This window comes from Nannospalax galili, unplaced genomic scaffold (genome assembly GCF_000622305.1).
Source record: "Nannospalax galili isolate Female #2095 unplaced genomic scaffold, S.galili_v1.0 scaffold1519, whole genome shotgun sequence".
NCBI lineage: Eukaryota > Metazoa > Chordata > Mammalia > Rodentia > Spalacidae > Nannospalax > Nannospalax galili.
The window spans coordinates 1182022-1208344 of record NW_008342631.1 but is presented as its reverse complement, the minus strand read 5'-3'; the positions used below and the strand labels follow the sequence as shown (position 1 = coordinate 1208344).

General features: G+C 38.2%; 1 protein-coding gene across 1 annotated transcript in view; it reads right to left on the bottom strand.

Annotated features, from left to right (window-relative positions):
- LOC103738630 (protein ZNF738-like) overlaps positions 1-26323 on the bottom strand; it is a 108251-nt gene that overhangs the window by 34425 nt on the left and 47503 nt on the right. The window contains exons 4-5 of the mRNA XM_029566224.1: positions 26237-26316; positions 2525-2538 (exon numbers count right to left, since the gene is read on the bottom strand). Of these exons, the coding sequence (XP_029422084.1) occupies positions 2525-2538; positions 26237-26316 (94 nt within the window). The remainder of the gene's footprint in view (positions 1-2524; positions 2539-26236; positions 26317-26323) is intronic.

Genomic DNA, 26323 nt, shown 5'->3' with positions numbered 1-26323 from the left:
AGGAGCTGGATCACTCTGGGACACTGAGGCTTGGAGCCACGCAGAGCCATTGAATAAAGAGCTGTAATACTGAGTCTGACTGAGCTGAGTCTTGTCTCACTGCCTGATATCCAGCCTTCCCGGGAAGAGCTGTCTTTTAGTCACCGACTCACGGATCCCAGCTTTAGCCGCCCTCACACTCTCCCACGATCCAGCGGCTGAGTCTTGTCTCACTGCCTACGATCCAGCCTTCCCGGGAAGAGCTGTCTTTTAGTCACCGACTCACGGATCCCAGCTTTAGCCGCCCTCACACTCTCCCACGTGATCCAGCGGCCGGTGGATTTCGCATCTTGAGGAAAGTGCAGGGGTAAAATTAGGGTGGGACTCGGCTGGGCAAAGCCCCCAGCAGCAGAGGGCCACGGAAGATGCAGGGAAGCAGCGCAGGAGCAGATACCTGTGCACCCCACACCTGGCGCCCAGCACACCCCATATACCAGAGTTTAGTCCATATCTGTTCATGAATGTAATATCTTCTTGGTCAGTTTCCTTTGATCAGAATGAAGTGACCCTCTTTAATCTCCTTTGATTAGTCTTAATTTGAAGTCTTTTCTCAGATATTATAATTACGACACCTGTTTCTCGGTGTCATTTGCTTGGAATATTTTTTCCATCTTTTCACTCTAAGGGAGTGCCTATCCTTGAAGGTGAGATGATTTTCTTGCAGAGAAGAAATAGTTGTTTTTTTTTAAAATCTTAATACACTCAACTACCCTGTGTCTTTTGACTGCGGAGTTGAGACCACTGATATTCAAAGTTATTTCTGAATGATATGTATGGGTTACTTTCATTTTAATTCCTGCTTGCATTCTTGGTTCAATTTTGTGTTTCCACAATTATATCTTCATTTGTTTTCTATCTGTTTCCTCTTGAGTATATTCATTCTTTTCCTCAGTGCTTTGTATTGCTTTGAGCATTCTCTGTAGGGCTACTTTGGTGCACATGCATTCTTTCAGCCTATTCATCACATGAAAGATTTTTCTTTCTCTTCAACTATACTAGACAGTTTTGCTCAGTAAAGTATTCTGAGCAGGCATCTATGATCAATTAGAATGTGGTATACTTTGATTCAGACTCTTCTTGCTTTCACAGTTTGCATTGAAACTTCAGTTGTAATTTTGATGTGTTTTCCTTCATATGTGACCTGTTGCTTTGCTCCTTCAGCTTTCTCTTTGTTCTCTACATTTAGTGTTTCTAGTATTAGATACCATGGGCAATTTTTCTTCTGTTCTGCCTACTTGGTGTTCTGTGTGCTTCTCAGGCATGTATGGTTAAGTGCTTAATTTAGGGAAATTTTCTTCTATAATCCTTTTGAAGATCTGCTCAATGCCGATTACCTGAGATTCTCCTCCTTTCTCTGTGCCTACAATGCATAAATCTGGTCTATCTATGATGTCCCACATTTCCTGCATATTCCATTTCTGATTTTTTTTAAATTCATATTCTTTGCTTGAGCAATCCAGTTCTTCAACTTTACCATCTAGTCTTGAAATTTTACTTTCCATTTAATTTATTCTGCTGGTGAGGTTTTCTCATTTCAAATGGGCAGATTGAGTTTTTCCCTTCCTTCTTCATTTCAGCCTCAGTTTTCTTCAATATTTCTATCTCTTGCATGAATTCAGTCAGAAGTTTATTCCCATCCTCTTGTAATTCTTTGAGTTGCATGTTCTTTAAATTACTTGACTTCTTTGATCATGTTTGTGAATGTTCTTTTAAATTCTGTGTTCCATGTTACTTTCAGGGAGTTCTCATTGTAGAACTCTTCTAGAGGACTGATGGTGTTTGCTGGGACATATTATTTTGGTTGTTATTTGGTTTTCCTTGAAGTTCAGTTGTGTGGATTTCTTTTGCTGCTTGTGATTCTAGTATGAAACTTGACCATTCCATTGTTGTGTTGAAGTATGATTCTGTTTATTGATTTAGCCCAGTTGCTTTCTGATTCAGTATGAAAAATTAGTAGGTTTAGGCTTTAGATTCTCTCTTTTGATTGTATACTGGAAGAACCAAATAGATCCAGGGAGACTAACAGGAGCTTTCCCTGAGGGCAAAATGGCCCTGGCTAGTTAGGTGCACTTCAGTTGCCTCAGAAGGATAGGGCCAAGGTCGAGTGAGAAAAGATGAGATGAGATTAGAAACAGATGTAGCCTGAAAAATACTTATTCCTCTGATAGACTTAAGCCAGCCAGGGGCGGAGTGGAGAGTTAGATGCAGAAAGTTAGCTGGGGAGAGTTAGCTGCAGAGTGAGCATAGGTCACATTCTGGGAAGCAGGGAACAGGGAGCAGGTAAGCCAGACTGCCCTGGACACTGTGGGGCACCAGGGGAACTTGTGAGGAACCTGAGGACCCCACACAGAGCTCTGTGGGGTGAGTAGACATTTGAGGATGTGAGATGAGGCAAACAGTGGATGAAAAAATCTGGAAGGGTGGGGGCTGCTGTGGGTGTTCTTTGTAAGTAAACCATGCAAAATTCAGATAAAAAAAGTATTATGGTGGTTTGTCTACCTGCATCAGGAGCAGGAGACCCTGAAGAGAGTGAGGACAGGTCAAACAGCAAGCAGGAAGGAGAATATTTAGTGTGACAGATGTCCTGGTCCCTTCAGGCCAGTAGACGTAACTACGCCCTGGAGCAGTGGGAGAGACTGCAAATGGACCAAAGGAAGGAGGATGGGTGTGGTGGGGTTTGGGAAACTCACTCCTGGAGGCCAAGTCAGTGACTCTCATACAATCTCAGATGCACAGGTGTACAGGGAGAGGTGATCGGACAAGAATGTGCAGGACCCTACTAGCCAGCAGACAAGCAGGTGTCCTGGAGCAATGGGAGGGACTGCAGAAGGACCCACAGAACCAGGATATGGGGGAGTGGCAGGATTTTGGAGGCTCACCCCAGAATGCCAAGTCAGGAACTCACATATTCTCAGAGGGGTGGGCATGCAAGGAGAGGTAATGGGGTAAGGATATGCAGGCCCCTATTAGCCAGCAGGAAACATGAGCCCTGAAGCAAAAAGAGACAGTGTATCGCCTATCTCCTTGAAAAACATAGGTGCAAAAATTGTCAATAAAATAATGACAAATGGAATTCAAAATCACATCAAAAACATTATTCATCATGATCAAATAGGTCTCATTCCACTCGTGGGGGAATGATGTAAATAAATCATAAAGTCATAAATCAATGAATGCAATATAATACATAAATGAATTAAAAGACTTAAATGAAATGATTATACCAGTAGACACAGAAAACACCTTCAACAAAAATCAACATCACTTCATGGATCAGAACCATGAAAAGGCTCAAGATGGAAGGAGAATATAGTCAGTAATTCACATTGTATATAACAAGCATTTATCTAACATCCACCTAAGTGGAGAAAAACTCATTTCCACTGAGACAGAAGCAGGATATGTGTGTCCACTCCCTACAACCATGTTTAATACACTGTAAGAATGCTTTGCTAAGCCATAAGCCTAGAGAAGGAAAGAAAACAGACACTAAACCAAAATGAATAAAAATAATCTCTATTTACAGCTGCTATGATTTTACTCCTAAAAGACTTTAAGGATCCCATGAAAAGGTTCCTAGAGATGACAGTTTCAGAAAAATGGCAGGATACAAAACACAAAAAAAATCAGTAGATTTCACATGCAATCAGTTACAAGCATATAAAACAATCAAGTAAACAATCATATTAATAGCCACACACAAAATCAAAGTACTGAGGAATAAACCTTATAAGGAAAATGAAACAAATTCTACATTGGAAACACTAAATCACCAAAGGAAGAAATTAAAGAAGAGACCAGAAAAGGAAACACCTTCCAGGCAGAAAGAATGACAGGATTAATCCTGTGAAAATGTCCATCCTTTCAAAAGTAATCTAGAGTCAGTGCAGTCTCAATAAAAATTCTATTGCCTTTCTCCATAGATATAGACAGAAAAAGTTAAAATTATTATGAAAGAAGAAAATGTGGAACAAAACCCAATATGGCAGGAGATATCACCATGCCTTATTTGAAGTTATATTGCTAACCAATGAAATAAAAGCAGCATAATTCTGGAAAAAGAAGACACATAGAGCAATGGACTATGATTAGATTACCCAGATACTGTTCTACATGAATACAGATACATCTTTGCTTTTGAAAATATGCCAGAAATAGCCAGTGGACAAAGGACAGTATCTTCAACAAATCATGCTATGAAGCATTGATGTCAACATGCAGATGAATGAAGGACATCCCTAACTCTCAGTGTGTACAAAATTGAACATCAGATGAGTCAAAGATATCATCATGTAACCTGATGGGCTAAAACTGCTGTAGGGACAAGTAGGAAGAATGCTCCACATACAGATACAGGTGGTGATTCCAGACTAGGAATGAAGGAGCACAGCAAATAGGACCCTGAATAAACACATGACACAAAAAGGAAGCTGGCAGTTGAGTGATGCAGCAGCCACAGAATGGGAGAGAAATCTGTAGCAATACAGTCAACCAAGGTTTAGTAACGAGATTATTCAATGAAGTCAATCTCAGCACCACAAATAACTGTTGGGAGCCTGAGGCTCAGCCATTTCTCAAACCTGCTGACAGACCTAAGCTGGTAACTTTCTATTCTGTCCATTCTCCTCCCGCGGGCACAGGACAGAGCCCCCGGCCTTGTATTCTTTTCCAGTAAACTGCCCTGTTTTCCGTTTATCAGTAGATTCCTCCCTTAGAGTACATCTGGGCCCCTGCGGTCTGGCTGATATGATTACTCTCAATCTTTACTCCTTTGTTCTCGTTCTTTATTTAACCTCATGCTTGTGCTGCAATAAACAAGACTTGATCAGAATGCTGTCTTGTCTCCATTTCTCTTGTCTCTTGCCCCATCCAAGTCCCCACTCCCCAATCCAGGTACCCTGTTGCAGATCCCTTGGGTTCACTTGATCAGAATGCTGTCTTGTCTCCATTTCTCTTGTCTCTTGCCCCATCTAAGTCCCCACTCCCCAATCCAGGTACCCTGTTGCAGATCCCTTGGGTTTGGGACAAATAACAAGCAACGCAATTTAAAAAATGGCCTTTAGGACTAAAAATGTTTACAAAATGAAATACAAATGGTTAGGAAACACTTTAAAAAGTGTTCACCAACCCTAGCAACTAAGGAAATGCATATTAAAATGACCTTAGGCTGCAATCACAATTGAATCAGAATAGATATAATCATAAAAACTGATAACAACAAGTGCAGGTGAGAACGCAAATCAGTCTGAAGACGTCACAAAGAATGCTCGAAATAAAACTACCATACTGCCTAGAAACATCACTCCTGGGCATATTCTGGAAAGTTTATGTACTCAGACACAGGGATGCCTGCACATCCAAGGTCATTACTACTCTATTCACAATAGCTAGAATATGAAGATAACCTAAACACCCAATGGCTGATGAATGGATAATGAAGATGTGCTAAATATGCACAGTGGAATATGACTCAGCCTTAAGAAAACTGGAAATTATGAGATAGCAGAGAATGGATAGGATTTCAGACACTATTCTCTGTGAAATAACCCAAACCAAAAATGGCAAATACCTCATGTTCTCTTTCAGGTCAGCATCTTAGCTTCAACTATTTACTATGGAAGTCTTACATGAAGTACTTGTGCAAACCAGGAAATAAGGAGGTGAATAGATGGGGAGGTTAAATAGTAGAGCAGAGATAAAAAGTAAATAAAAGGAGGAATACTGTAGGTGAAAATATTTAGGAAGTGAAAGACACAGAGAGTTGAGGAACTTGTTTTGACTGTAGTAGGATTAGAATAAATATCCATTTTAGCAAAGATAATGCATGGCACTTTCTATGAGAGAAGTTCAATCTAGACAATCAGTAACAAGGTTGCTGACTGATGACAGTAGAGAATGGTGCAATTTTGGGGGTGCATTTATAGATTTTACTATGTACAGTTTAGCACACCTAGTGATACCATAGGTACATTCCTCAGGGAAAGGGTACTTCAGTAGTTGTAGCTTCCAGATGCAATTTCATCATTTCTTTATGTAACTTACATATGACTTCAAAATGTACTTGTCACTGATCATAAGTTCCACTTCCATTGGATGATGGACTACTACTGCGTGTGTCCAACTTATGGCTTGTTGGGTCAGATAGGACTCAGATCATGATGGGAAGCTAAGCATTCAAAGTAGTATATTGATACCATTTCAAGCATATAGTAGGCACAATAGTGTGTGTATTAATTACTTTCCTTTTGCTGGGAAAAAACACCATGATCAAGGGAATTTACAGGAAGAAGGGTTTATTAGTGATTATGGTTCCAGTATCTAGAGGGATTAGAGACCATCATGGTGGGGTGGCATGGTGAGGTGGCCAGAGCAGGGACAGAAAGCTAAATGCTTACATCTTCAAGTGGGTACAGGAAGCAGAGTGTGACTGTAAATCCAACAAGGTTTAAGAACTCTTGAAGTCTTCTGCCAGTGACATGCTTCCTCCAGTAAGGTGACACCTTCTAAGATCTCCCACAACAGTGCCACCCACTGTGGACCAAAATTTTCAAATACTTGGAGCATATTGGGGACATTTTAACTCAACTACCACATTCCACTCCCTAGCTCACATAGGCTTATGACAATCTAAAATGCAAAATACATTTATCCTAAAATTAAAAGTCCCCATAGTCTTTTTCAGTTTCAATACTATTCAAAAGTCCAAGCCCAGTGTGCTACTGAATATGTTAAAGCTGTAATGAAATGCTTCTTCTAATCATGTGGTTATTAAAAACTTAAAAAACAAATTTACTTCACGTTAAATAGTAGAGGTGATAAACATTACCAGTGACATCTACCTGATGACTTTAAATCCATACTCAGGTATAAGGATCCGGGTGTAACCGACTGTGTAATAATCAGATACATAGAGATTAAAGACACATGTGCAAACATGTGTTAGTAGCATTAAAAAATGTACGAAACAGCGTATCTTAAAATGAAATGGAGATCTTCTTTAAAGGGTAAAATTTCACTCAATTTTATGTCTTTCAGGGTTTATACTGAGTTCAACATTGTATGACTGTATTAATTCAACTGTGAACCTAAAAATTTACAGCCACCTTTGAAAGAGATGTATCCTTGCTCTGGAATGTGTTGCTGGATACGTTAAAGCTGTAATGAAATGCTTCTTTTAATCATGTGGTTATTACATGTAAAAAAAAAAAATTGAAAAAAAAGTCCAAGCCCAAAATCTCTTCTGAAACTCAAGGCAATTGCCTAACTATAAGCCTGTGTAAAATCAAAAGACAAATTGCATACTCCCAACATACACTGGAAGTGAATACATATTCCAATTCCAAAAGGGAGGAATGGGGGCATAGTGAGGAAATACTGGACCCAAAACAAGACCGGAAGCAAACATGGGAAACAGGATATCAAACCAATGTCTGACTTCTGGGACTTCATTTCCAAAGGGCTTAGATGGCTCAGCCCCCTCCAGCTTTGCTGTGTTCAACATACATCTCTCTGTCTGTCTCTTGGGCTGGCACCAATCCCTGTGTATGGCTCTCCTTGGCAGATGTCTCACAGCTCTGGCATCTCCAATGTGTTCTTGGTTCTCCACTGCCAACCAGGATTCATCTTCACAGCTTCATGCAATCATCTGTTATGGCAGTCTTTATGCTGGGACGGCTCTGCTACACACTGCCTGGCTTCAGTAGCTCTCTGCAACCATAGAGGAAGGATGCATGACACCTTCGCTCTACATCTTTCATGCCTCTAAAGCCAGTACAATATGAACAACACTGCAAAGTTCAGCTGTCTTCCTGGGGTGGACTCTGGCCAGCTTCAGTCACATTACCAATAGCTTTTCTATGCTATGGTTTCCTGGGAATGGAAAAACTTTCTTGCATTATCCTTTCACAAGCTAAATGCTTAGCTGCCTGTGGTCTTTGACCTGAAGGTACTGTTTTCATTGTTTAAGTGCAAATCTCTAAGTATCTCCTTAAACACTTTACTATCCTTATTAAAGAGGTCCTCTCCTTCAACACATGCCTTGGCTGCAACATTAATCTTCCTAGTGTATTTTTTTCAATGAACACTCTGCATTCTGCATTTCTTTATGATCTATTTGATTTTTTTCACAGTAGATCTGCATAATATTCACTATTAATTGCCACACCACCATTTCTACCCTAGACTGTCTTGAAATTTCCTCCGTGAAAGAAATTAATCCATAATTTTTCAAGTTAGCCTCAGTCAGGCAAGCTTTTATGCTATGGAAATTACCTGGACAGATTCTTTGCCAAAATATCCCAGTTGCTGCTTAAGTCCTTATTTCCCTCTGCAACTACATCACTTAACTTCAAGGATCCTACTAAAATGGTCCATTAAGCAATCAATGGCTTTTCTAGTCAAAGCATCCAAAGTCTTCCACACTCTTCCAAAAATCCATAAGATCAGGTTCTTCATAGCCAACAGCTCACTCTGGTACCAAATTCTATATTAGCTACTTTTCTGCTGCTATGAAAAAACACTGTGAACAAGGAAGCTTAGAAAAAGAAGAGTTTATCTGAGCTTACAGTTCCAGAGGGATCATAGTCTGACATGGCAGGGAGGCATGGTGAGCTTGCTGGAGCAGGAACAGGAAGGTAAGTACTTACATCATCAAGCAGGCATAAGAAGCAGAGAATGACTGGAAATCTGGCAAGGCCCACCCCAGTGACATGCTTCCTCCAGCAAGGCCAAATCTTCTAAGACCTCCCAAATCTGTGCCACCTACTGGAGACAAAATGTCCAAATACTTTGAGCCTGTAAAGGTCATTTACATATGGGCCAAGAATTGTCCTTCCAATGGTTAATAGTTGTCTGAAGGTAACTTCATGGTAATGCTCCAAACTCCCAAGTTCTTCATCTATAAGGAGTTGGCCAAAGGCTCAATTCAGTATCACTATCTAACATTAAACATAAAATAACTTAGGGCATGTTGAATCATATGGTGTACATTTCAGTATAGGTTTTTGTTTTTGTTTGTGTGTGTGTGTTTTTGAGACCATCTCTTTGTAGCACTAGCTGGCCTGGAACTCACTATGTAGACTAGACTGGATCTGCCTGAATCTGCCTCCTCCCCGAGTGCTGAGATTAAAGGTGTGTGCCACCATGCCCATATTTTTATTCATTTGGAATGTGATCCAGAATAACATGCCCAAGTGAGTAACATACTGTCCCCTAAATCCAAACAGCTACACTCAGTGTTATGCCTTTTATTTCATAATAAAGGAATATAGGAACAAGAGATTATCGTAGACCTTAAAAGGAATAGCTCTGCATGCCACAGCCTACTACTTTCCTAGAAACTTCACTGAGGTAGAAGGTCCTTGAATTTTGGCTAACATTTATTTCCTATCCATGAAGTTCACATGTTATACAAAGTCCAGAGTAGATACTACCTCCTTCCTTCTTTCAAGGAATTTTATCAATATGAAGGAACAATGTGGTAACTTGCAGAAGACACACATGATCAAAGTCCCTGTAAACCATGTTATAACATTGGAATACAGAATTTTTATATAGTTGTGGTGGAACAAGAAAGGTATAATGCAGGTCTTGACCCCTGAAAGAAAATTTCTTTGGGTGGTCCTTATGAACATGGATGGTGATCAAGCATTTGCTATTAGCTTTACATCAGTTCCTGCTGGTATGTTAATTGGTTCAGGTAAGAGTACCAGTGCTGGCACCACAGCTGCAATGAGACCCATGGATTGATTACATTTGCAATCATTATTATTAAATATTAGTCTACAAAATCCATCAATATTCTGCACAGGCCAAAGTGAGATGTGATTGTCTATCCCAACCCCTGCATCTTTCAAATCCTGGATGGTGGCGATATTCTTTCCAATCCCTCCAGACATGCAAGATGGTTTCGGTTCACTGTTTCTCTGATACAGCAGCTTTGATCATTTCCATTCAGACTTTCCAAACACAATAGCCCTCAGATCACAAGCTAAGGAACCAATGTGGGAACCATGCCAAATTCCAAGTATACTTATACAAGTTATCCATTCTGAAATAGCTACAGGATGAACACAGGCAGACACTGTTAACCTGAGTCAGACTTGGGTTCAACTTCATTGATGACCTGAACTCCATGTGCATTAACATTCACTTGAGGGAAACAATGCTGTCTGGAATCCATTAGAAACCATCTCTATTTGAAGTACTATGACAAAAGTGACAAAAGGCTGAGTGTTTATTTTTCCATTGTATACTTTCCAACTTAAAGCTTATAGGTCGGTACATTTGGGGGAACAGTAGGAGAAAGAGAAACAGTTAAATGCTTGCTGTTGTAGCCTGATATCTTTAAGAACACTGTGCAATTTTGTAGGTGTGATTTGAGTGCTCACTGATCTTACTATTGACAGAGCTTATTGAAGACAAAATAATAAAAATTAATAAGTTAAATTTTATCATACATATTCACTGGAAGCAGAAGCTAGAACCCCCAGAGTGTTTGACATTTAATTGCAAGTATGACTTTTATACTCTCTGGCTGCATTTAATTAACACGGTGACTGCATATTTCATGTTCATCCTTCTGATTTTAAGAACTTTTGAAATGAGTTTATTTTTCATGTGTATGGGTTTATTGCCTCCATGTAGGTAGATATACCTGTGTCATGCAAACATGGAGCTCAGTAGAGGGTATAAGTTCCACTGGAACTGGAGTTGCACAATGGTTGTTAGCTGCCATGTGGGTGCTGGGAATTGAACATCCATCCTTTGCCAGAGCAATCAGTGCTCTTAACCCCTGAGCAGCCCTGTGATTTGTCAGTTTTTATTAATTCTTTGAGAGTTGCAAACAATGCATTTTGATTATATTTAGATGCCCATCCCCATGTCCATCCCACCCGGTGGCCATTAGGCCTAACACCATGTCCTCTATTATTACTATTTTTGAAAGGCCTATGGAGTGTAATCTGTATTCCCCAAATAGTCTTCAGTGTAGTTCTCTCCTTTGGAGCCTTGAGAATTTTTCCAGCGTCTTTCTTCTTGTATTCTTATTTGGAATTTTTTGAGTAAAAGTTGCCCCCAAAATTCTTTTTTTTTTTTATTATATGAATTTTCCAGAAGACAAACAATGTGATCAAAATATTTCATGTCCTAAAATTGTTTTGCTATGGTATGAGTATTTTTGGCCAAGTAACCTCAATTTTTCTGTTAAAAATTAATCCCTAATATCAGTAATTGTAGTTTTATGGAATGAGTAAGTCTGGGGGATTCCCAAATCAAGAATGTTGTTAGTCCTTTTTTAAACTTTTTTTTTATTATTTTTATTTTATGTTTATCCATGTATTGCCTGCCTGTATGTAAGTGCACCAGTTTCATGCAATACCTGTAGAGGACAGAAGAGGCCATAGGGTCCCCTGGAACTAGAGTTTCAGACACTCTGTTAGCTGCCATGTGGGTGCTGGAATTCGAACCCAGGTCCTTTGCAGGAACAGTCAGTGTTCTTAACTGCTGAGCCATCTCTCCAGCCCCCTGTCATTTGTAAGAGAGGTTGAGGAAATGTCAGTACTACTTCAGCCATGAGAAAATGGAATAAAGTAGTGTCCTTGACACTTATCGGTGGACTCAGCAGACATGGAATTTACTGGTGACAGCACCTAGTACTTTTCAGTCTCTGGAGTTGTGAGCATAACCCAGTCTACAGTCTAATGTCATATCAGCCTCTACAGACTCTGTGTTCACTGGGCTTTTTTCTGGAGTTTTAGCTCCAGTTATAATCAGGTTTTTTGTTTTGTTTTGTTTTTTGCCAATCAAACCTGTCATAAAATAAGCCATTCTCATTTTTTTGGCTTTCCTTGGCAAATCTCATTTGTGTACATGTATATAAAATCTACTCAATACTCACACAGTTCTATTTCCTCATATCTGTATAATAAAAATTGAAATTTTTAAGTTACATCAGTATTAAATATTCTAAAATGAACGCATGGTCACACTTTTGCAGATATTACATTTAAACATATACATATTATATATATATAAGTACAATAATATATGTGTGCATGTATGTGTGTGTGTGTGTGTCTGTGTGTCTGTGTCCTGAGCACAAAGGGGGGACAATGGCACTATACTGCGAGATATAGGACAAGGGGGTGTGATGGTTGCAAACAGGAAAGTACAGTGATTTACATACATAAAATATACCAATCACAATATTTTGTGTGGTTAGTAAAAGAAATTCAACTAAAATTTCTGCATAATTTGATTTTTTACATACAGATAAAGTGAAAATAGATGCAGTAACACCAGGAAGGGGAAATGGAACTATGCTTGTCAGCATCTCAGGTCTAGTAAACTCAGTGCTCCTAGGTACTCCTAAATACAGCAGATACATGCATACTTTGATGTTATATCATGTTTGTTTCTTTATATAACAGGATGAAACTCAATACTTACACACGAAATGGGTGTTATAGTTCAGTGTCACCAATACTGAATTTCAGAGCAAAATCTGCTCTTAGATATGTGTCAGTTACTGTAACTCAAAACAATGTATTGGGAATCACTGAAGTCTTAGTAAAAGGCTAGTAAGGGCTGTTACATTTCCATGTATTGTTATAAGTAAGAATTCTACATCAATCTTGGCTGTCTGCTTTCAATGGTAATGAATACCCACTAAGAAAAAAAAAAAAGAATTCTATATTAAATCCTGGGTGGAATAATTTTAGCACATCTACCAGTTCCACTAGAGAGCCAGAACACCTGTGGACATGTGTCCACTGGGAAGAGAAGGAAGGAGAGAGTTCCCTGGGACTCCTGGGTTTTACTATCTATAGAATATCAAACCTACCTCAGTTATACATTGTGTTCAGTTCATAGGACTGTGCTTGTGTGAGAACACAGCACAGGCTTGGTTGATCTTGTGAATACAGTCTCTCAGAGGCTTTAAAAAAATCTTTACATGTAGCAGACAGGTGTTAGTTACTAGGGGACAAATGGGTCAAATGGAGGTAGTTAAATAGGAGGGGGAGAGGGATTGTTATATAAGGAAATATGAGAATAAAGGAGAAGGAAGCGTTCAAGAGAGGTGGGACCATAAGAGATAAGCGACAGGAATAAGGAAGAAATGAGGAATATGGGGATACTTTAAATGGGGAGGGCATGGAGGGTAGGTTAGAGATGGAGAGAGAGGAGAGATAAATAAGTCCTGGCTAGTGTTAAAAAAACAGAAGGAATCATATTAGGCCAAATAACTACTCAATAGTTGCACAATAGATATTGTAGAGTTACAATATCTCTACATGAGTTCATGTGTATAGCTGAAGGCTACATCATAAGAAACAGTGCCATTCAGGAGAAACCTTCCTTTGATCTGTTCACTAGAATAGTCCAAGAGACTCAAAATTACACAAGTTAATGCCACAGCCCTTGATTGCCTCCCAGAACTTGAAAGCAAGACCCAATTGCTGAGAACAGGACATACTTCAGACACCCGATTTGGAGCAATGGAACTGGAACTGACCTAGAAGCTACCCACCTCCCCTGGAGGAGGGCTCTCATAACTTTGGAGAGTACTACACAAGCTGCTAAGGGAGAACATCACTCAATGGTCCAATCCCAGTTCTAAGGCCTAATAACCACATCAATGGATGACACAGCAAACGACCTTGGTGCAGTAGTGGCACTTTCATCTTGTGGATAGTCAACACCTACCTAATTGGAATTAAAGTCCACTCAATGAAAGGAAACTCATGTGTGGTACTGTAAACATAGCCAAATACACATGGCTGGAAAGATCTTGGACAAAACCCCAAGGCTGTCACATCCATAGACAACTGTAATTTCTTACTATGTACAAAATATGACTCCTTATATTTACAGACAAGTATCGCAGTCACCACTCATCAAAGCTTTTTCAACAGATGATTATCACAGACTTCCACTAGTGGTCATACACAGAGATTGTGAGTTGCCCAAGCCTAAGTGGTATATCTACAATGCTAACTCTATACCTAGCTAAAATCAGAGACTGAGGTATGGAACATATGAGACAGTGTTCCATGTATAGCAGAAGAAAAATGTCACCTTTCAACATTTCCAATGTTTTGTTGGCTATAAAAAAAAAGAAACAGAATTTCCTTGAATTAATGGAAAACTTCAATGTCATTACACACCATTTCCAAAGAGTAAAACAAAATTTTAAGGTAGTCATGCATGAACCTGTAAATGTACTTATAACTTTAAGATTACTTTTTGGGGTGCTGAAGAGGTAGGTCAGCAGTTAAGAGCACTGGCTCTTGCAAAAGACCCAGGTTTGATTCCCAGCACCCACATGACAGTTGACAACTGTTTGCAACTCCAGGTCCAGGGTATCAGATGCTCTCTTTTGACATCCAAGGCCTTTGTACGTCATGGGTGCACTAACATATACGCAGTAATACACTCATACACATAACATAAAAATAATTTTTTAAAAGATTATTTTTTCTCTCTTCTCTGTCTTTATTTAGTTTTTACAGATAAATTATATTAAAGACATCCAATAGTTCCTACTAAAATATTTAGTTGTAATTCAGTGGACTTGCCATGTATTCATCTCATTAGTGATCAACTCAAAATATATTTCATTTCAAAGATTCACGATTTTTTTTTTTGACTTAGCAGAGGAGGCACTCCTACTTTACAATGAGTGCGTTATTAGTGCTATTTAATAATAATAAAAAAGAGCAAATCAATATTTTGATGTCATTCATGAATTTTGCATGAGGCATGAGTAATTCATAGTACAACTAACATTAATGTTGCCTTGATAATGTACTATGGACTCATAAGCACCCTGAAGCAACTCCTAAAACAAACTGCCACATAATCCTTTGAAGGCAAGACAGATTGAATTTATTTCCATGTTAAACTAACAAATAGCGTACAGTCTCTGAAAAGCTACAGTACTGTAAATACAACTAAGTTTCCTGCACATATGATTCTATCAAAATATATATCAATATCTATTTTTGTTTAAGTATAACAATTTATAATAATATCTTTTATTCTTTTGTCATCAATACTCTTTAATACCCAGGCTGGCATACAATCTCTTCCATCTTTATCATTAGCCACCATTTTCAAAGACCTAGGCTAAAATGTAATAGGAAATTACAAAGTTAAAATCACAAACATTATGGATTAGTTTTAATTTTTATCTGATGTATTGCTTTTTACATTTTTATTCCAAATTTTGCAGTTTTGTGTTTAAGTTTTTCTTCAGTATGCTATGAACCTTTGTAATATATAAATATAAATATTTCATTTTCTGTACTTTTAAACATATCCCTCTAGTATGGATTCTATCCTGTTTTCTAAACATTGAGCCCAGAATAAAGGATTTGCCACATTCTGTGAAATTGTGAACTGTCTCCGCAGTATGAGTTTTTGAGAAGTTCTACCACTTGATATACAGTTAAAGGAATTTCTAAATTACTTATATTTGTAGTGTCTCCCTTTATTATGAATTCCTTGATGCTGCTAAAACAGGCTTCAATGAAATACAAAGTGTCATTAAAGAATAACTGATACATGTTCAAAAAGCTAGAAGAAATGGATCTAGAAGAAATGCATTAGTTCCTAAAGACATTTGACCTGTCAATATTAAATGCAAAAAGAGAAACTGAAGCAGCATTAAAATGTCTCCAAGGAATGACAGCATAAGTCTAGATGGGTTTATTACTGATGTCAGCACAAAAAAAAAATTGTATCACAACACTATATTTGGAAAACAAGCATATACAAACTACAACTACATACAAAGTCAGATATTGCCTATATATCAGTATTTAGGTTGAAAGTTTTGTATTATATTTGTGAGCATTTAAAGGGAGGAGAACTGATAAAGGTATATGACATACATTTTAAAATTTTTCCACACTTTTTATTATTCTGAGAGGTTTTTTTTTAATTTATTGAGAATTTCATACATGGATATACAGGGTTTTGATCAAGTCCATGCCCACTCCCTCCTCTCCAACTCCTCCCATATCTCCCCATCACTTTTTTCTGAAAACTTCGTGTACTGTTTCTCTCTTTTTTTTTTTTAATGGGGATTTTTGCTACTCTAACATTCCCCCCTCTGAAGAGGTAACCCTAAAATCTTTTAGGGATTCTTATTCTGAGAATTTCAAGCAATGTATTTTTATTGTATTCCCCTCGCCTCCCACAAGGGAGGCAAGTTCATCACCCTTTCCTACCTACCCCATATTTGGTCCTTTGTTATTTTTCATTCATTTTTCACCCAACAGATAAATTTTCACTAAATATAAACACTTGAGTATGGAGCTGAACCCGATAGAGCCTAGACATTTGTGTTTCATCCTGGTGAACTCCCTGTCCAGTTTCTTATCCCACTTTAAATTGGACTGTATGTGTTCTGATGTTAAGTATTTTGAGGCTGTTGTGTATTCTAGATACTAACCTACTGTTACCATTAGAAATTGATGACAAGATCCTGCTGCTGAAGATACTCATGAGGGATAGAAGAAAAAAGGAGAAATCAAGCTGGTACTGATTTCAAAGCTTCATCTCTACTGGATAGCCTTCACTGTCTTGGAAAGTATGCTACCAAAAGAGAAAATTAGTCATCAACCTTACCTAGCTATGAATCCTGTGAGCTATAACAACTGGACTGGCAAGAGATGTGCTTTGGTGCAACAATGACACAAATATCATGGGAGTAACTAACCACTTTCTAACTGGATTTAAGGTTTCCTTCATAAGGTGGAGCCCATATCCAACACTGGTCAGGCCTAGTGGCCATAGGAGAGGGCCTAATATTATTATTCCACTAAAAACACATAGTATTAAACTGACTCCTAATGACTTATTGTTATAAACATAGATTAATGCATCTTTCAACTCCCACAGTTGAAGCTTCCATATGCAGGCTACACCTTCACAAATGGCCTCTTCTTGCCTCTTGGGGTACAAAGCCTCAGATTCTCTTCATGACCCCTTAAATCCTGTAACTGAAGCTGCACTTTCACCTATGGCCTTTCCTGGCCTCTCGAGTGTCAAGCCTCAGCTGCTCTCTGTAACCCCTTCACACTTTGAATATCAGAACCATGTAGGAGACTGTTACAAATTACCAAGTCCAACTTCCATCTAGAGATGGAGTCTTGGGCCCCCTCTGGACCATAGGTTCTGTGCTCTGACCCCAAGGAAACACTTTCTGTAAGATTTCATCACTGTGATTCTGGTCTTTTGCTACTTACAGCTGATTTTTCAGCCCCAGCTAACCAGCATCAATTGTCCAGTAAAGCAAAGGTTTTACTTCAGGTTCTGGTCTCTTCTTAATCACAGCTGATTCTTCAGCCCTTGCTGATCAGAACCCAGACTTTCAATTCAAGATATCACAAAAACAGCCCTGATAGTCTCTGCTTCCCTTTGAAGCTTCCCAAGCCAGGGATCCATCATCTACAATTCTTTCAGCATAACTGTTCCAAGCTCCACAGCAAAAAACTCTAAGCACTCAATAGTTTTTCCAGCTCAAAGTCCCAAACACTTCTACAATTCTCCCCAAAACACCAAGGTCAGGTCAGTCACAGCAATACCCCACATTCCTGATACCAATTTCTGTTCTAGTTTGTTTCTCCACTGTTGTGACAAAATATTCTGACCAATACCAACTTGGGGAACAAAGAGTTTATTAGGCTTACATCTCCCGGGTCACAGTACATCAGGGAGCCCAAGGTAGGAACTCAGGGTAGGAACCTGGAGGCAGGAGCTGGAGCACAGGGCATGGAGGAATGCTGCTTACTGGCTTCCTCCCCTGGCCCCTGCTGAGATTGCTTTCTTATACAATACAGGACCACCTGTCCAGGGGTGGCTTCACCCACAGTGGGCCAGACCCTCTCACATCACTCAACAATCAAGAAAATTCCCCCACAGATGTGGCCACAGGTCAGTCGAATGGAGGTAATTCCCCAATTGAGGCTCCCTCAACCCAGGTGTGTCAAGTTGACACTAAAACTATCTAGCACAGTGCTTTATTCACACTGTGTATTCATTGACAGTAAATATGAGGTATCAGTCTTTGAATTTTGTGAAGTTCCTATTCACTATGAAACCCCTCATGTTTCCTAAGTCAGGAGCCATTTCTAAATGGTGGCTGACATTTTTTTTATCTGTATGATTTCTCTACAATAAGGATTTTGTGATATTCAACAAGATTGGATGGGAAAGCAAAGGCTTTCTCACAGCAGTTTCTCACATTTCTGAATTAAAAATAAATTTAGAGATTTTACAATTTTGTACTTAATTTTAAGTTTTCCTTCAGCACACTATGAAGTTTCATGATATATAAATATCAGCATTTGGGGGCTAGAGAGATGGCTCAGTGGTTAAGAACACTGATTGTTCTTGCAGAAGACCCGGGTTTGAATCCCAGCACCCACATGGCAGCTAACAACTGTCCATAACTCTAGTTCCAGGGGATCAGGCATTGCACAACATGGGTGCACTTACCTACATGCAGGCAATGCCATGCATACACATAAAATAAAAATAATAAATAAAATTTTAAAAATAAACATTTTTTTTTAAAGTGGAAAAAAAAATCAGCATTTGAACATTTTTCAGACTTTCATATATATCCCTCTAATACAGTTTCTGTTTTGTTTTCAAAGGATTGAAACTAGGGTAAAGGATGTGCCACATTCTGTGCAATTGTAAACTATCTCTTTAGTATGAGTTTTTGATAACTGCCACCTTTGACATTATTAAAGGAATTGCCACATACCTTACACTTGCAGTGCCTCCTTTTATTTAAATTCTTTGATGTTATCTAAGAGTTGAAATACAAGTACAGGACATCTCAAACCCCTTTCATTTGTGGGATTTCTCTCCAGTATGAATTTTCTGAGTCTTCTAAGTGTATGTCACATTCTTCTTAATGGAATGGTTACTTTCCAGTATGAATTCTCTGATGAAACATTAAATCTGACATACGATTAAAGGACTTGTCACATGCTTCACATTTGAGGGTTTCTCTGAAGTATGAATTATATGAAGTGCTCTAAGATAGATATTTGTTTAAAGGACTTCTTACATTCTTCACATTTGTAGGGATTCTCTCCAATATGAATTCTCTGAGGTGTTTCATAAGTTGAGCTCACCATACAGGAACTGTCACATTCTTCACATCTGTAGGGCTTCTCTCAAGTATGTATTTGCTGATGTCTTCAAAGATGTGACATTTGACTAAAGGATTTGCCACATTCTTCACATTTGTAGAATTTTTCTCCAGTATGTATTTGCTGATATGATCTAAGATACGACATATGACTAAAGGACTTGCCACATTCTTCACATCTGTAGGGTTTCTCTCCAGTATGTATTCGCTGATGTATTCTAAGACTTGACATTTGACTAAAGGACTTGCCACATTCTTCACATTTGTAGGGTTTCTCTCCAGTATGTATTCGTTGATGTGCTCTAAGAATTGAAATTTGACTAAATGACTTGACACACTGTTCACATCTGTAGGGTTTCTCTCCAGTATGTATTCGCTGATGTATTCTAAGACTTGACATTTGACTAAAGGACTTGCCACAGTCTTCACATTTGTAGGGTTTCTCTCCAGTATGTATTCGTTGATGTGCTCTAAGAATTGAAATTTGACTAAAGGACTTGACACATTGTTCACATTTGTAGGGTTTCTCTCCAGTATGTATTCGTTGATGTACTCTAAGACTTGAAATTCGACTAAAGGATTTGCGACATACTTCACATCTGTAGGGTTTCTCTCCAGAATGCATTCGGTGATGTCTTCTAAGATGTGACATTCGACTAAAGGACTTGCCACATTCTTCACATGTGTAGGGTTTCTCTCCAGTATGAACTGACTGATGCCTTCTAAGATTTGACATTTGACTAAAGGACTTGCCACACTCTTTGCATCTGTAGGATTTCTCTCCAGTAGGTATTTGCTGATGTACTCTAAGACTTGACATTTCACGAAAGGACTGGTCACATACTTCACATCTATAGGGTTTCTCTCCAGAATGTATTTGCTGATGTACTCTAAGAGTTGACATTTGACTAAAAGACTTGCCACATTCTTCACATCTGTAGGGTTTCTCTCCAGTATGAACTGCCTGATGTCTTCTAAGATGTGCCATTCGACGAAAGGACTTGCCACATTCTTCACATCTGTAGGGTTTCTCTCCAGTATGAATTGCCTGATGTCTTCTAAGATGTGACATTCGACTAAAGGACTTGCCACATTCTTCACATTTGTAGGGTTTCTCTACATTATACACCCTCCAAAGTTTTCTAAAGGTTGAGATCTCCAGGTAAAGCAAAAAAGAAGACAACATTTCAATATGGAGAATAAGGCTGAGACCATCACACACTCAAAGACACATAAATAACATGTAATAAGCATGAATAAAATTTCCAACATTGAGAAACATTCAAATGAACAAAAACAAAAATTTATAGAGTAAAAGAGGGAGATGAAATCAAGAGTAATGTGAGGAAATTTATTCAATAAAAATAAATTATAAAATACATGAAAAATGAAGACATACATGGATATACAAACACAAGAGAGTCATTTAGAAAGTTGAAATGAGTAGTAACCGAGCTTTACATAACAAGCCACAGACAACATGGGAAAAACAGTAAAAAATCAATACTCAGTCTTACTAGGGGAAAATACTGACTCATTATAAAGGCAGGAAATCTGTAATAATATCAGATCTCTTGTCAAGAAAGACCAGAGACAAAACAGTATGAAATAATGTAAAAATGCAATTATCATACTGAAAATGAACTTTTTAACTAAAATTGACTTTTAGAAAAGGTATCTCTTAAAATTGATGAAGAAGATCATTTGAAGAAATGTACCAATTCATGGCAAGCAAGCCATTGTTTCAGAATTTATGGAAGCACACAGGATACACAGAGGAGAAAGTCCCTCTCATTCATGGGAACAGAAGTCAGAATACAACTGTAAAGTGTAATTGATGAACGCATCATGTCCCAGAAGGAAAGCACCATTAGCAACACAGAAAACAAAGTAAGGCCAATACTAACACCAACAAAGATTAATACTAACCAATGATTCTAAAAGCCAGAAAACCAGCAGAATCATATTGAATAAAAATTCCACTCGCGATAATAAATGAAAATAGCCTCGGGTCACCAATTAAAAGTTAGAGTCAAGAAGAGTGGGTTCAAAGGAATATTCAACTATCTCTTCTGTCCAAGAAACACACTTTACTGACAATGACATCCAGAAACCTAGAATTAATTATGGCAAACAAATGACCAGCTAAAAGAATATATAAACAAGGTGGAATATCAATTCCCATGTGTCATAAAGCAGACTGCAAGCAAATGTAGGTAGAAGAGATAAAATGATGAGGATGTATTAGTAAAAAGAAATTTTTGTAGAGAACAACTGTACATATTTTTTTACTTAATGTTATGATTCCTAATTTTATAATACAAAAAACAAGTAGAGGAAAAGCTTAAAATTGATTCTGATATAGTATCAGTGAGCAATGTCAGTCCACCACCTTAAACTCTAGGTAGATTTTCCCAAAATTAGATAAACAGGATTTCAATGATATCCTCACATTGTTACTTATAGGAAGTAAGAATGACAATTTTTCATATTTCCATAGAAATCATTCTAGAAAAGATCACATTATGGATTGCAAAGCCAGCATCAACTAAAACAAAAGGTTTTTTTTGTTTTTTTTTTAATTGATTGAACTGCTTGCTTGCCCACCTACAGGAACAAACATATGATTGCTTGTCTTTGAGAAAGTCTTGTACCAAGGACTTTACCTTTTGGACTTAACCTTAAAAGCTCCCATTCCTTCCCAGTTAGTGTACCATTCTCTAAATTGACTCAGAGAGTGTAGTCACTGGCAAGCTAAAGGAATTTGGCTGATTCAGAGAAAAATTAAAAATGATCATGTACTTTTAAGTAATAGTGGAGGAAAACTACAAATAAACTAGAAAAGAAATGAAAGATTGTGGAAATACTTGTTTATTGAGCAAATTTCATTAGAATGGATTTGGGGTCTTTAGTATAACCAAGATGGGAATTTTCAGTTTCCTACACATTTCTTCTTTCAAGAAAAAGCTTTATGGATAAAAATCATGACCTCAAATATAGGTGGGAAACAAAATAAGGAACATAGAAATGGAATTCAATTTTCTCTTGAATGAAGAAGCTAAACACAGTGCATTAGATGGTGAGAAATAACCAATAGAAAAGAAAAAAAGAAAGCACAGAATATAAAACATTACATAAAATCCATCACTCTATCCATTGGAGAAAACTGACCAAAGAGTGCACAAGGGAACCAAAAAAGTGCTAGTATAAGCAAATCAATAAAAATAGAGGCAAGAAGGAATTTTTAAGAGACTTCAATACAAACTGTCATTAATGAATAACTGATATGTGTTCAAAAGCTAAAAGAAATGGATGGAGAAGAAATGCATGAATTCATAATGACATTTGACCTGTCGATATTAAATGCAAAAGAAACTGAAGCAGCATTTCAACGTCTGCAAGGAATGACAATATCTCACAATTTTTTTTTCTCAGTCACTTAACACTGTATTTGGAAAACAAATAAATAAAATGTACAGTCATATATAAAGTCACATATTTCTCATGTATAAATATTTAAACATGAATTTGGGTATTATATTTGTGAGCATTTAAATAGAGGAGAGCTAAAAAGGGTTTAGGATGTACTTTTTTTAATTTTTCCCACAATTTTATTAGTTCTATGAGAATTTCAAAGAACATATTTTAATCATATTCCCCTCCACTCCTAGAAATCATTGCAAATCCATACCTTCACAACCTACTCAATATTTTGTTCTTTGATTTTGTTTTTCATTTATTTTTTACCCAAATATAAAATTTGCCCTGAACTGAACATAAACACTCGAGGATGGGGCCATCCATGGGGAGAAGTTGACATACCTGGGGCCACACCCTTGAAGAATACTGACTCCCTCACAGCACCTATCAATTACCAATAGCTCCTGACCAAGGAATGACCAATAGCTCCCACTTTCCATTCTGGGATTAAAGGGATGTGCCACCACACCCGGCTTGTTGTTTGGTTTCTGGATGTTAGCCATGGTGAGTGGGTTAATAAACCTCAAAATGGTTTTCAATTAGACTTCCCATATGACTACTGTTGTACAACATTTTTAAAGATCTTTGGCATTTATATTTTGTTCTTGAAGAACTGCCTGTCCAGCTCCTTGCCCCATATTAAATGGGCTGTATGTTTTTTGCTGATTAGTATTTTGAGTTCACTGTATATTCTAGATAGTAATCCTCCCTTATGCCAGAATTTGATGACAAGATCACTACATCTATAAGTTATAGAACAAAAAAGAAATCCAGCTGGTACTGACTTCAAAGCTTCATTGCTACTGACTAGTCTTCACAGTGCTGGAAGGTGCTTTGTATGCTACCATAGAGAAAACTGATCATCAACCTTACCCAGATGTGTATCCTATGAGCTACAATAATAACTGTTCTGGCAAGATATGTGCAACAGTGACACGAATATTTTGGGAGTTAACAATCACTTTCTTTTTTGGGGGGGTCTTTTTGAGACAGGGTCTCACTGTAGCCCCAGCTGTCCTGGAACTCACTATGTAGACCAGGATGGCCTGGAACTCACAAAGATCCACCTCCCAAGTGCCTCCCAAGTGCTGGAATTAAAGGCGTGTGCCACCACGCCCGGCAACAATCACTTTCTAATTGGATTTAAGGTCTCCTTCATAAGACAGAGCCCAGATCTGACATGGATATGAGGCTTAGGGGTCATAGGAGAGGGCCTAATACTATTATTCTGCTAAATATATATAGTACTATTATATATATTTTTATATAGTAATAATAATGACTCCAAGTGACTTCTTGTTATACCAGTAGATTAATGTGTCTCTCAGTTGTCACTAGTGAAGCCCCTGTATGCAGCAGACCCACAACTGACTAATGAGCAGATAATTAGACTGCATAGTACCTATCCCCAAGTAGGACACATGCATCAAAATTCTGCCTCTGAAGCCACAGGAATCATTGCAGAATAGCAAACAGAAATAGTTTGAGTCACAGATAGTGGAGTAACACAAGGAAATAGGGATTTACAGATAGTTGGGAAGTAACTCATGAAAGCACAGCATTATTGACAGTATGCACAAGTCCCACATAAGCTCAAGACAGGCAAAGTCCCAGCACAGACACAGGGATGTTGATAGAAAAGAGCAACACTGCTTGAGGAAGTATTAGCCACCACAGGCTTCAGGGAGAGGGAGAAAGTTTCTCTTTCATGAATGGGATTCTTCATAGGTTGACGAGGCTCCAGTGGATGACTGCATGCGTGTGTGTGTGTGTGTGTGTGTATATGTGTGTGTGTGTGTGTGTGTGTGTGTGTAGAGAGAAAGAAAGGGAAAGACAGATAGAACATGAAATTGGGAAGAGGTAGTAAATGGGCAGCTTGTGCTACAAGGAGACCCTGTCTCAAAAAAACAAAACAAAACAAAACAAACCTATAATCATCCTGAAAATCCAATGTAGAGTCAAGATTTTTCCCAAAGTATGCTGAATGGCAGAAAACTGAGAGATGGGTCAGGTATTGAATGGGAAGAGTCAGGCAGAACATTTATGGTATCCTTTGCATTCCTAGTCATTTTGGGGAGACTGTGTCTCCCTGTAGCTCCAGTGGCCCTAGAACTCACTATGTAGACCACGCTGGCCTTGAACTCACAGAGATCTGCATGCCTCTGCCTCCCAAGTGCTGGGATTAAATATGTGCCCCACCATGCCCAGCAACTAAGGTAATTTCTATCTTTTTAGCTTACTTCAAACTTGAAACTGAATTTTATCGATTTTCTCTCATATTACCACAGAGTCCATTGTGGATCTTTTTCATCTGATCTACATCTGAGAAAAGTTACTCAGCAGATAAGACATTATACTTTGACTACATCTTCAGAGATTTCCGTCCAGTATCCATGGCGCTCAGAGACTAACAGACAACGGCAAGACTGAACCATGAGGGAAGGACATGAAACAAGAAATCTCATCTCATGGCTGACAAGAAGTACAGAGAGAAGGAAGGTACCTGAACAAGACAGATCCTCCAAACCACAGCTCTGTGAATTTTGTCCTGTCTGTGATGAATACTGAAGTCAGAAAGATTATGAATGAACAAAGCATATGAGCAGCATGAGAAAGCGTGGATCCCAAAGAAGCCAACACTGACTCGCACGTACACAACAGGAGGATGGACAAATTTCCAAAATCAATGAACAGTTGCAGAACTGGACCGGACAATAGAGGAAGTCTTAAATATTATACAAAACCAATGTTTCACAATCTCTTTTCAGACCAAACTGGAAAATAGACATCAATAGTAGGTAGAAAACAGAGGAATCCCAAATGCCACATAGACAGTTACAGATATTTAATGCATTCTTTTAAAACGAGAAGAAAATATAGAATTTCAAGGTATATAAACATTCTACATGATTCTCATGTAGAGTCTTTCAATAATTTTTGGCAGAAATACATTAGTAATTGTAAAACAATGAAAAATCACAAGGAATCAGAAGGGCATAAATATTTTCAAAGGAGAAACAAAACAAAAGACTCAAAATTTACTAATTTCATGATGTATTAAAAACGTGACTCTATAGGCCTTAATATATATCACAGAATGCATGAAATCTGGTGGGGGGGTCTTTAGTGGGAAGTAGGTTGAGTACAGAGTATAAAGATGATTAAGTTTTTTTATGAAGGGCACAAAAATTCAATAAAAAATACACATTCAAAAAATGTAGTATGGGAAGAACTCATGGGGGAAAAATCAGCTATTAGCTTGTACTGTCAATAAATGTGAAGGGGGAGATCAGGAAAAATTATATAATCAAATCAAGTGATGTTTGCATACTAGTAATTGCCACATAATTCATGTGTAATAAAAGAAGTCATTTGACACTTACCACAGGACAATCTTTGATGAAATTCCTATGAAATTAAATTATCAGAATCTCTTTCTAGTGAAACAGACTATGGCAAAACTATTTTCAGGTCTTTATCCTTCTTTACTTAGGACCTCTCACCTGGGCCCTTCCTTCATGAACTCAGTCCTACCTGGTTGGCTACAGTCTCCCCTCTCTTCACACTCCAGGGTTCTTTGCTTTGCTCCAGACAGGAGACCAAAGCAGGCTTACACACAGCAAGACCTGTGTA